The sequence below is a fragment of the Salmo trutta genome, chromosome 26 (genome assembly GCF_901001165.1).
Source record: "Salmo trutta chromosome 26, fSalTru1.1, whole genome shotgun sequence".
NCBI lineage: Eukaryota > Metazoa > Chordata > Actinopteri > Salmoniformes > Salmonidae > Salmo > Salmo trutta.
This window is the reverse complement of record NC_042982.1, coordinates 6,723,255-6,736,395: the sequence shown is the minus strand read 5'-3', so window position 1 is coordinate 6,736,395 and position 13,141 is coordinate 6,723,255. Positions and strand designations below refer to the sequence as shown.

Here is a 13,141-nt window from a genome sequence, read left to right as displayed (position 1 = left end):
GTTTTTCAGGTGGCCTCTTAATGTTTTATTGGTTGCGTAATGGTTAGAGAAAAATAAAGAATAAAAAGATTTTGCCATATGCAAATAATGAAACATTTCAAAACCTACTGAAATGACCTCGAAAAACGGACGGTCGTGTATAATTTCTAATAAATCATCTGACCTAAAGTAGCATTTTTAACCGTCTCGGAGACTGCGAGAGAGAATGAACGTGAGTGCGTAGAAGAGAGAAAGGGAGCGCGGGCTACGCGTGGGCGCGAAGGAGAGAGCGGAAAGTGGCACGCGCTCTACCTCGTTTATCAGTAGATATCAGACAGATGCGTGCGACAGTCGGAGAGTTTGAGTTTCAGAGGAACGATATAAAACGTTAGCCTTTGCACTGTCGCTAACGGGGTCTGTAGGACATACCGGGCAAAAGATAAGGAATGGCAGTTGATATTTATCGCCAATTGAGAGCCGTCTGGTAAGAGATGATAGTTTGTTTCGTTCTTATTTGTTACTGTAATTTATTACTCATAAATGCGAATATCATTTGAACTGCACTTACGTAGATTTTCTGGATTATATAGGCATAGATATACATTTTGCCCAATGGAGCCCTAAATAGTTGCATATTTTCTTTAAAAATAGGACTTGTAGAACCGTTTTTAGACCCTGGAGACTTTCGAAACTTAGCAGAAGAGCAACAAGATAAACGGACACAATTTGGGCGAAATCCACTGAATCAACACAGATTCAGCAAAGCCATCCCATTGGTCACAGACGTCAGTTCAATGTTTAGTTGTGATTTACATTTGGTTGAGTTACCACTAACGTGAATTCAACAAAACATGCCACCATGTCATTGAATTTAGGCAAAAAAAGGGTGACTTCAAGAGCTTGAGGGGGCATCACCACCACCACCACAACAAACCCTTACAGCCTGACACACACACAACCAACACAAACACACACTGATCCTCCAGCCATGCTGTCGAACGAGAGCTGTGAGAACAGCACCCATATCCACACGGACGGGAACCCGGTGGTGAGCACAGTGATGTTCATCCTGGGGGTGATGGGGAACTTCATCGCCCTGGCCATCCTGGGGGTCCACCAGAAGGAGCGGCGCACCAAGTCCTCTGTCTTCTGCATCCTGGTGACGGGGCTGGCCCTCACTGACCTGCTGGGAACCTGCTTCCTCAGCCCCCTGGTGTTTGTGTGCTATGCCCGCCAGCGATCCCTGCTGGGGCTCACTGGGGACCAGGGACTCTGTGGCCTCTTCGCCTTTGCCATGACCTTCTTCGGCCTGGCCTCCATGCTCATCCTCTGTGCCATGGCCGTGGAGCGCTGCCTGGCCATCAGCCACCCCTATTTTTACTCCAAGTGCGTCCGACGCAGCTTCGCCAAGGTGGCCCTACTGCTTATCTACATCTTCACCTGCGCCTTCTGTGTTTTGCCATTCTTCGGCTTTGGCCGCCACAAGCAGTACTGCCCGGGCACGTGGTGCTTCATCAAGATGGAGGCGGCAGGCGAGGGGGTGGACAACGAGAGGAAGGTTCTGGCGTTCTCACTGTCCTACGCCTCGCTCATGGCGCTGCTGATCGTGGCGGTGTTTGTGTGCAACGGCTCGGTGATTGTCAGCCTGTGCCGGATGCACCGCAGCCAGATGACACGGCGTGGTTCGGTGGTGAACGGAGGGAGGAAGAGGAAGATGAGTCTGGGCTGGTTCGGACAGGGGGAGGAGGAGATGGACCACCTGATGCTGCTGGCCTCCATGACGGTCATCTTTGTTGTCTGCTCCTTGCCGCTCACTGTGAGTTGATCTCTTTCTCTCTCTCTCTCTCTCTCTCTCTCTCTCTTTGACCCATATCCCTGTGTGTGCATGTTTATGTGTGAGTACGCGTGGCCCCTGTCTATGACTGACACATCTGTGACTCAAACTCTGACTTTCACTGTATTTACTCACTTTTCCTGTGACTGATGTCTTTCTCTAACTAACTCTTGAATCTTTAACTATTTGTGTCTCTTCAATTGTCTTATCCTCTCTGTATGTGATTCTGTCTGATACCTAGTCGTGACCCTAGAGTACACTGTCATACTGTGGCTATTAGCCATTCAAAACCACTTCTCTCAACTCCTGATATCACTCCATGCACACATCATGCTAGCATTCTGTGTAAACAATGGCATGCCGTGCCGTCTCGCTCACTGTTAGATCGCATTGGTGTTTTGATATTGAAGTGAAATGAGAACCGCCCTATTTTTAAGAGAGTATCAGATCTGGGGGAAACCTTTGTTCCCAGGAGGAAACTGTTTTAAAGAAAACAAGCAGGCCAGTCTCCTCTCCTCTACTCCCATGAGGCCGTTCATTATGACATATCCACTCCCCAGAGAGGTTTATCCCTTGGTTGCACAACCAGACAGTCATTATTTGGATAGTAAATAAAACTGAACCTTGATGTTTTTCCCCTCTAATTGAGAGGTGTGTGCTAAATCTGTCAGCCCTGGAGGACTGGATCTGGCCCCTCCCTCCCTTTCCAGACGAACTATGGCTCGGGTCCCTGCTTGGGCTATCCCTACCTGTGCGTGTTCACTGGGTTTGACACTGAGCTTTTGGAGGCAGCTTCCTGTCCCTGACTCTGGCCTTTCTGGCTGTTAACACACACACACACACACACACACGGACATTTGTAGAACTACAGATAAAGTGTTTTGGTATCAACCCTCAATCTATGTTTTGCTGAAAGTCACTGTTTTGAGTGTAAAGATATAAGCCTGCTATCCTTGGTTACACACTAAATAAGCTTGTCAGTTTCCTTTGATTTAAGTTCAATCATTGATTTGTGCAACTAAGGACATTCCAGTTACCAAAGTAGTTAAAGAGTAACTACAAGGAATGAGGGTAATTGACTAATGTCAACTGTTCCCTTTTTCTTTAACCTGTCTGGGGTATGTGGGACGATTTCGTCCCACCTACGTAACAGCTACTGATATTCCAGTGGCGCGATTTTTGAATCGTTAGAAATACTATTACTTCAATTTCTCAAACATATGACTATTTTACAGCTATTTAAAGACAAGAATCTCGTTAATCTAACCCCACTGTCCGATTTCAAAAAGGCTTTACAACGAAAGCAAAACATTAGATTATGTCAGCAGAGTGCCCAGCCAGAAAAAATCAGACAGCCATTTTTCAAGCTAGCATATCATGTCACATAAACCCAAACCACAGCTAAATGCAGCACTAACCTTTGATGATCTTCATCAGATGACACACCTAGGACATTGTGTTATACAATACATGCATGTCTGTTCAATCAAGTTCATATTTATATCAAAAAACAGCTTTTTGCATTAGCATGTGACGTTCAGAAAACGCATAACCCCCGGCAAACTTCCGTTGAATTTACTAACAGTTTGCTAAATTACTCACGATAAACGTTCACAAAAAGCATAACAATTATTTTAAGAATTATAGATACATTACTCCTCTATGCACTCGATATGTCCGATTTTAAAATAGCTTTTCGGATGAAGCACATTTTGCAATAATCTAAGTACATAGCCCGGCATTACAGGGCTAGCTATTTAGATACCCACCCAGGTCAGCATCCACCAAAATCACATTTCCTATAAGAAAAATGTTCTTACCTTGCTTGTTCTTCATCAGAATACACTGCCAGGACTTCTACTTCAATAACAAATGTTGGTTTGGTCCCAAATAATCCATCGTTATATCCAAACAGCGACGTTTTGTTCGTGAGTTCTAGAATGCTTCTTCCCGGTTTCGCGCATGGCGCATTGGCGTGTCAAAAATGTCTAAATATTCCATTACCGTACTTCGAAGCATGTCAACCGCTGTTTAAAACCAATTTTTATGCCATTTATGTCGTAGAGAAGTGATAATATTCCGACCGGGAGTATGCATTGAGCCTAAACAGCCGAATAAAATTTCTCCTCAGAAGCGACTCATGCACGCGCATCATTCAAAGGTCCTCGGAGCATCCACTTACAAAAGGCGATAATATGTTTCAACCTGAGGCTCCCTCGTAAACCTTCAGTTATTTCGCGGGCTCTGAGAGCCTATTGGAGCCCTGGGAATTGTCACGTTACAGCTAAGATCCTTACTTTTCAATAAAAAGATGCAAGACGCACGACTCCTTGTCAGACAGGGTACTTCCTGCTTGAAACCTTGTCAGGTTTTTGCCTGCCATAGGAGTTCTGTTATACTCACAGACACCATTCAAACAGTTTTAGAAAATTCAGAGTGTTTTCTATCCAAACCTGAACAATAATATGCATATTCTAGCTTCTGAGTTGGTGTAGGAGGCAGTTAAAAATGGGAACATATTTTTCCAAAATTCTCAATACTGCCCCCTAGCCCAGACAGGTTAAGTCATTCAATACCAACCATCTCCCTGAGGTCTCTCTGCTACCTGTGGGTGATACTCCATGATAAGACAGGAAGTTGACAGAGTTCCTGTCTCTCTCCTGACAGATATATATATATATATATATATATATATATATATGTATATGTGTGTGTGTGTGTGTGTGTGTGTGTGTGTGTGTGTGTGTGTGTGTGTACAGTGAGCACCGTAATTCATTGGACAGTGACAATGTTTTTGTTATTTTTGTTCTGTACTCTAGCACTTTGAGTTTGAAAGGATACAATGACTGTCAGCTTTAATTTGAGGGTATTTTCATACATATCGGATGAACCGTTTAGAAATGACAGCACCTTTTGTACATGTTCCCCCCATTTTAAGGTACTACAAGTATTTGTTGAATTGGCTTCACAGCGGCAGTCATCTGACCTCACAACGGCAGTCAAGCACCCAAGCTAACTGCCTAATATTAGCTAGCGACTTCCAGACAAAAATGAGAGAACACCTCACTCTGACCATTTTACTCACCCTAGCAGAGCTGGTTAGGCTATTTTCATGTTATCCAGAGCGTTGGTGACTAACTGTGTTGCTGGCAACAATTTAATTACTTTTTTCCCGGTTTACTGATACCGGCCATATTAAACGGGTGTTGGGCGTTCGTAAATTCATCAGTTATTCTGCGCTCTGGCACACTCAGTCAAGAGTGCTCTGAAATCGGATGGCCAGACTGAATTTACAAACACACCGGAAATGGTTACTTGCATAGTGGAGTCTTTTGTTAAGACATGTAGCTAGGTAAATGATGAACCATAATCCCAACTCATGACGTTACTACCCAGCATGAATCTGCAGGTAGCTAACCAACCAGGTTCAATGTTAGCTAGCTAACATTAGGCTATAAATAGCCAAGCAAATGGCTCTGAGATACGAATAATAAGATCATACACGTAACGTTAGCTAGCGAGCCAGCCAGCTAACGTTAGCTAGTTAGCTAACAGTACACTTTTTAACTTGAAATGAAAACGACTTTGTCAAAATCAGAAACATCTAACATCTGAAAATGTAGCTAGCTAGACTATCTTACCCGTATACATCATGGTTGGACGCTTCTCCCTGTCACGGATGCCATGGTTGCCCTTAGTTTGAAGATGTAATCCGGAGACAGGTGTTTTCTCCATCTCCTTAGCTATCATATTCTAATTCCACTGATTTCAAAACTCGGTCCTCCAGAAAGTGGAGAGCAACACTTAAGCAGTTCAACTAAGCAAAATATATATTTTTTAAAGCTGCGTTAGACATGAATACCTACAAATATTAACCAGCTCAAATGGACAGAAGCCTGCTATATGGAACTCATCTCTCGGCATGTCCAGCCCACTCATTATCTCAGGCAATCATGGCTAGCGGGAAGGTTGCTGACTTTTTCTGTGCCTAAACCAACTAGGCTCATATTTTAACCATTTTATTCGTGTTTACAGATGGAATTCACGTTTGTTATTAAGGCATATGAAAGTTCACATGTTCCAGAAAGCATTTCTGCCAAATAACGCATTTTGATAAAAATATGAAGTTCAAATGAACTTCAAGTAGATGAAGTAGTGACCCGCGATATACAGTTGAAGTCAGAAATTACATGCACCTTAGCCAAATACATTTAAACTCAGTTTTTCACAATTCCTGACATTTAATCTTAGTAAAAATTCCCTGTGTTAGGTCAGTTAGGATCACCACTTTATATTTTAAGAATGTGAAATGTTAGAATAATAGTAGAGAGAATGATTTATTTCAGCTTTTATTTCTTTCATCACATTCCCATTGGGTCAGAAGTTTACATACACTCAATTAGTATTTGGTAGCATTGCCTTAAACAATTTAAACTTGAGTCAAACGTTTTGGGTAGCCTTCCACAAGCTTCCCATGATAAGTTGGGTGAATTTTGGCCCATTCTTCCTGACAGAACTGGTGTAACTGAGTCAGGTTTGTAGGCCTCCTTGCACACACACGCTGCTCCCCACACCTTTTCTATAGGATTGAGGTCAGGGCTTTGTGATGGCCACTCCAATACCTTGACTTTGTTGTCCACAATTTTGGAAGTATGCTTGGGGTTATTGTCCATTTGGAAGACCTATTTGCGACCCAAGCTTTAACTTCCTGACTGATGTCTTGTGGATATATTGAAGCAACATCTCATCATTTTCCTGCCTCATGATTCCATCTATTTTGTGAAGTGCACCAGTCCCTCCTGCAGCAAAGCACCCCCACAACATGATGCTGCCATCCCCGTGCTTCACGATTGGGATGGTGTCTTCGGCTTGCAAGCCTCCCCCTTTTTCCTTCAAACATAACGATGGTCATTATGGCCAAACAGTTCTATTTTTGTTTCATCAAACCAGAGGACATTTCCTCAAAAAGTACCATATTTGTCCCCATGTGCAGTTGCAAACCGTAATCTGGCTTTTTTATGGCGGTTTTGGAGCAGTGGCTTCTTCCTTGCTGAGCGGCCTTTCAGGTTATGTCGATATAGGACTCGTTTTACTGTGGATATAGATACTTTTTTACCTGTTTCCTCCAGCAACTTCACAAGGTCCATTGCTGTTGTTCTGGGATTGATTTGCACTTTTCGTACCAAAGTACGTTCATCTCTAGGAGACAGAACGCGTCTCCTTCCTGAGCGGTATGACGGCTGCGTGGTCCCGTGGTGTTCATACTTGCGTACTATTGTTTGTACAGATGAACGTGGTACCTTCAGGCGTTTGGAAATCTCGTTTAGGGCTCCCAAAAGGCTAGAGCCGGCCCTGCCTGAGGGAAATTTAAGCCAGGATACATCCTGAGTGTCATGTCAAGGCCGTTTATCTGGTGAATAATTGAATAGCTTGTTATTAAGGAATCACCCAATTGACTCACACAACACCTCAGACATGCCACACTGCCGGTGTGTGTGTGTGTGTGTGTGTGTGTGTGTGTGTGGGGGAGGGTGTTTGTGTGTGCCTGCGTGTGCGTGCATCTGTATGTGACTATGAATGGATGAGAGCGAGGTAATGGAGGAGTGTATATCGGATGAGATGAGTATAGCACAGCGCATGTCAAGGCTTATAGTTAGGATGTGGGTTTAGAGTGTAAGACTGCCTGCCTTTCTGGAGCTGAAAGACTGTTGGAACATGACGGAAACCTGAGCAAGAGGAGATGCAGGATGGCGGAAAGAAACTCGTTTTGGAACAATAGTTCCCTGTTTAATATGGTATTAATATGTTAAGAGTGTATTTGTATTTATGATGGATCCCCATTAGCTGCTGCCAATGCAGCTGCTACTCTTCCTGGGGTCCAGCAAAATTAAGGAAGTTATACAATTTTAAAAACATTACAATACATTCACAGATTTCATAACACACTTTGTGCCCTCAGGCCCTTACTCCACCAATACCACATATCTACAATAGAAAATCCATGTGTGTATGTTATTGTGTGTGTGTGTGTGTGTATACATGTGTCTGTGCCTATGTTAGTGTTGCTTCACTGTCCCCGCTGTTCCATAAGGTGTATTATGGAACAGCGGGTGTATTTTTTTTAGATTTTGTTTTTTAAATCTAATTTTACTGCTTGCATCAGTTATTTGATGTGGAATAGAGTTCCATTTAGTCATGGCTCTATGTAGTAGTGTGTGCCTCCCATAGTCTATTCTGGACTTCGGTACTGTGAAGAGACCTCTCGTGGCATGTCTTGTGGGGTATGCATGGGTGTCCGAGCTGTGCGCCCGTTGTTCAAACAGACGGCTTGGTGCATTCAACATGTCAATACCTCTCATAAATACAAGTAGTGATAAAGTCAATCTCTCCTCCACTTTGAGCCAGGAGAGATTGACATGCATATTATTGTTAGCTCTCTGTGTACATCGAAGGGCCAGCCGTGCTGCCCTGTTCTGAGCCAATTGCAATTTTCCTAAGTCCCTTTTTGTGGCACCTGACCACACGACTGAGCAGTAGTCCAGGTGTGACAAAACTAGGGCCTGTAGGACCTGCCTTGTTAAGAAGGTAGAGTAACACTTTATTATGGACAGACTTCTCCCCATCTTAGCTGCTGTTGTATCAATATGTTTTGACCATGACCGTTTACAATCCAGGGTTACTCCAAGCAGTTTAGTCAACTCAACTTGCTCAATTTCCACAAAATGTATTACAATATTTAGTTGAGGTTTAGGTAGTGATGCACCGATATGACATTTTTGGCCGATGTCCGATATTTTCCTTGCCAAAAATAAATGTTAACGATAACCGATATTTAACATTTTTGCAGGCTTTTAAGCATTCTAGTACAGTTCAATAGTTAACACACACACATGGACGCAGCGGTCGTAAGGCACTGCATCTCACTGCAAGAGGTGTCACTACAGTCCCTGGTTCGAATCCAGGCTGTATCACATCCGGCCGTGATTGGGAGTCCCATAGTGCGGCGCACAATTGGCCCAGCATCGTCCAGGCCGTCATTGTAAATAAGAATTTGTTCTTAACTGACTTGCCTAGTTAAATAAAGGTTTCACACACCACACTGACCAAAAAGTTATTTTGTTGGCATTTATGTATGTCCCCATTACCAGTAAAACATAATCAAAACCTATTTCTTTCACTTACTTTCTGTGCTCTTCGTTGTTCAGTCATTTCATTCTCAACCAGGATTCCTATGGAATGCTGTTTGGGTCTTTGCGTGTCAAAAAAGATACATGTCAAATAACACATCTGTTTCAGTAGCTAGCTAACTATATAGCTAGGTGTCATCTAAAATAACCCTAATTTATAAGACAGTTATTATTTGGTTAATGGTGGTCGGACCCATCTATGTGAAGCCAGCCACAATAAGGATTAGCCACAATAGTGGACTTTGCGGTTAGCCTTCAAAATAAAAGAATGGCATAATTATACTATTTGTATTCATTTGCATTACTGTCAATGACATACTGTTATTTTGAAGGCAAACCAGAAATTCCACTATTGTGCCTAATTCTTATTGTGGCTAGCTTCACAACCCATAATCCGGTGCGGTTGAGCCTCACTAGCTAGATGAAGCTAGCTGGCTGCTTATAAAACATTAGGGCAACAGGGTTAAGTTGCTGACTGGCTATTTATTTTCATGAACTGAAGTTCAATTTCAATAGGCGAACAAGTGGCAACCTAGCTAGTACTTACTCACAAGGATTCCTAAATCATTGCTAAGAATAATGAAAATGACTGCAGGTTCTACTGGTCATTTGTTTTCAGGCTGGTTGGATTGGTGCTAGCTAGGTACCAAGCTAAAGCTAGCTACCCCAGAAGTTGCGGTCGAACAAATGATGCTTTATTCCCAACTCGGTATTGTAAACACGCAGTTCGTGGCTGGTGTTTGCTTGTTTGCTGACTTTTTTTGTACAGATTTGACAGTGCTACTGTATCTTTTTTGACACGCAAAGACCCAAACGGCATTCCATAGTATGTATGTTGTGAAGCTAATCGCAGTGACGTTATTACTTTGTAACTCTGGTAGGGCAACATCTGAAAAATAGCGCACTTGGTTGTGTGTACTGGTGCTCGACCAGTCGGCGAAAGCCAACATCACCCGTGACAGAGAGCGGTTGATTGTCAAGGGCAATGAATACCATTATCTTGGCTTTAATGGATTTCGCCTTTGAGTTGTCTCACTGAAATTTTGTTACCCTTTTAAATGACTGGTCGACTTGTTGACAGCTCGATCCACACAGCAGTCATTGTGGGCTAGTTTAGGAATGCTGTGTTGCACGTATAGCGCAAAATTTTACGTGCCGTCATTACGTCATGTACCTACGTTATAGGTATGCACGTCAGCTTTGACATCGGTTTTGCACATCGTGGCGTTAAACTAGACATCGGCCGATACCGACGTTGGCATTTGAAGCTAATATTGCCCGATTCCGATTTTTTTTATTTTTTTTATTTTTTTTAAAAAATTTTTAATTTTTTTTTTAAAAATTTTTAATTTTAATTTAATTTTTTTTATTTTTATTTTTATTTTTTTTAAATTTATTTTTATGGAGAAAAAAAATGATCGTGCATCCCTGGGTTTAGTGAATGATTTGTCCCAAATACAATGCTTTTAGTTTTAGAAATATTAAAGACTAACTTATTCCTTGCCACCCACTCTGAAACTAACTGCAGCTCTTTGTTAAGTGTTTCAGTCGCTGTAGTAGCTGACGTGTATGGTTTTGAGTCGTCCACATACATAGACACATTGGTTTTACTCAAAGCCAGTGGTATGTCTTTAGTCAAGATTGAAAAAAGTAAGGGGCCTAGACAGCTGCCCTGGGGAATTCCTGATTCTACCTGGATTATGTTGTAGAGGCTTCCATTAAAGAACACCCTGTGTGTTCTGTTAGACAGGTAACTCTTTATCCACAATATAGCAGGGGGTGTAAAGCCGTAACACATACGTTTTTACAGCAGCAGACTATGATCGATAATGTCAAAAGCCACACTGAACAGCCCCCACAATCTTTTCATCATCAATTTCTCTCAGCCAATCATCAGTCATTTGTGTAAGGCTGTGCTTGTTGAATGTCCTTCCTTATATGTGTGCTAAAAGACTGTTTGCTAAGGATTGGTAACAGGCTGATTGGTTGGCTATTTGAGCCAGTAAAGGGGGCTTTAGTATTCTTAGGTAGGGGAATTACTTTTGCTTCCCTCCAGACCTGGGGGCACACACTTTCTAGTAGGCTTAAATGGAAAATATGGCAAAAAGGAGTGGCAATGAGAGTCTAGTTTATGTAATGCTCTTACCACTTCTGTCAATACTGAGCACACACACGCAGACTCACAGGCAGGCCTCCATCTCTCTGTCCAGTTCTTATTAATGGAATGCAAACACGTTGATGTAACACTATACAGTAGAGCACAATGCCAGGCGCTGAAGAGTAGATGCTTTTCTCACAGCGGTCTGCTTTCAGCACCGCCACAAGATCTAGTGAGGCTGGCTGGAACAAGTGAATGTGAGAGAGATGGAAAGAAGAGATGAATGTGGTGCGTTTGGCTGATAAGATGGGGATGTGTTTGCTTTGTCTGTCTACTCTGCAAGGGATGGATGGGGTGAGGGAGGGAGGGAGGAGAGAGAGGTTGAAAACCAGAAAGAGAGAAGAGATGAGTGGCTTGGACTGATGCTGCTTGATACAGTGTCGGGTATTTCCATGTAAAAGGCTCCATGATCACTAACGTGAAGTTTGTAGGAGCATATCAAATTTGGTGTCAACTGAAAGCTAAGACTTATTTTTTTTATTAAGGCATATATTAATTCTTCAACCATTTTCCATCTTAAAAATGTGGAATAAGTAAAGTTTTTCTGGTCAACTAGATGGTAAAGGGGTCTTGTCTTCTGGAATTGTAAGAAATATTGCCTTTGTCATTCTGTCACCAGAAATAATTAAGGTTTACATAAGTAACAAGTAAAGGTATACCTACCAATTAGTTATAGTGGTTTTACTGAAAACAATTTACTTTATGATTTATTAGGTGATTCAAATGTCATTCTGTTACCAAATCGGTAACAGAATGACCAAATAAGCAGTAACAGAATGACTGCGACTGAATTGGCTACAATGGGAATTCATAGTAGTCACAAACCACAGTTGGGTCACCTTCTACTGTCCTTTCTTCCACTGGCATACTGTTATGCTCAGCTCATAACTGTTTCCTTTCTGTTGCGGGTGGTTAAATGCAAGAGTGTCTCTTCTCCCTCTCCATTTAATGTCACCTCTCCTAGGTCTAACTGACACCTACCCATGAGCCCCCCCCCCCCCCCCTTTTCCATTTACTGCAACCAGACCATTCACCTACTGAGCATCGACTGACACCCGATGTTGAAAATGGACGTCGAAATTTGGTCAGTTCAAATCTGAGCCAATCATAGCCCACTGAATCAACATTGTTTCAACATCATTTAAATTAAAAGAATTGTGACCTTAATTTATCAATCAAGTTCAAGAGAGGAGCGAAAACCCACAGACAATCAGACCTCCCTGGAATGAGTTTGACGAGTGTTATCGGATGTTAATCCACTTCGCTTACTGTGGTTCAATAACCAAAATATATTTCTTTAAACTCAATGTGTCATGCCATAGCTAGCACCCCATTCTTTCTGCAGACATCTTTGAATCTTAATTCAGAGTATATGTAAATATTTAAGAGTTTTTGGAAAACGTGTTTGCATAACAGAGGGAGATTTTACTGTAATTCTGTAACCAAACTGTACTGTTCTTTGAGTGAATGTATTTTTGTAAAGATTTCAGTGGAAAATGTTCAAAGTAGTCCCTGTGTTGTGTGGTTTTGTTTAACTTTGCAATACAGTGAAAAAATACGAGTCTCACTTTCATTCTGTTAATTGCCCTGCACTAGTTTCTGAGTGCAATAGTGGTTAGAATCAGTCTTGTTCCCCAGCAGTACGTTTCATCCAGACAGAAAATGTGGTTGTTTTAATTAACATTACATTAACATGAAATTGTATTTGTCACATGCACCCAAAATATTTTTTTATTTAACCTTTATTTAATTGGCAAGTCAGTTAAGAACAAATTCTTATTTACTATGACGGCCTACCCCGGCCAAACCCGGTCTAAGGCACAGCATCTGTGCAAGAAGCGTCACTGCAGTCCCTGGTTCGAATCCAGGCTGAATCACATCCGGCCTGATTGGGGGTCCCATAGGGCGCCGCACAATTGGCACAGCGTCATCCTGGTTTGGCCGGGGTAGGCCGTCATTGTAAATAAGAACTTGTTCTTAACT

At 42.3% G+C, this 13,141-nt stretch overlaps 1 protein-coding gene across 2 annotated transcripts in view; it reads left to right on the top strand.

The window, feature by feature from the left end:
* Window positions 1-257: 257 nt before the first annotated feature.
* LOC115162985 (prostacyclin receptor-like) overlaps window positions 258-13,141 on the top strand; it is a 50,659-nt gene continuing 37,775 nt past the window's right edge. The window contains exons 1-2 of one of the 2 annotated variants that reach the window (XM_029714539.1): window positions 258-463; window positions 855-1,795. In XM_029714539.1, the coding sequence (XP_029570399.1) occupies window positions 968-1,795 (828 nt within the window). In that variant the 5' untranslated portion in view covers window positions 258-463; window positions 855-967. Of the gene's footprint in view, window positions 1,796-13,141 lie in introns of both variants that reach the window. The other variant, XM_029714538.1, reaches the window with a different exon arrangement.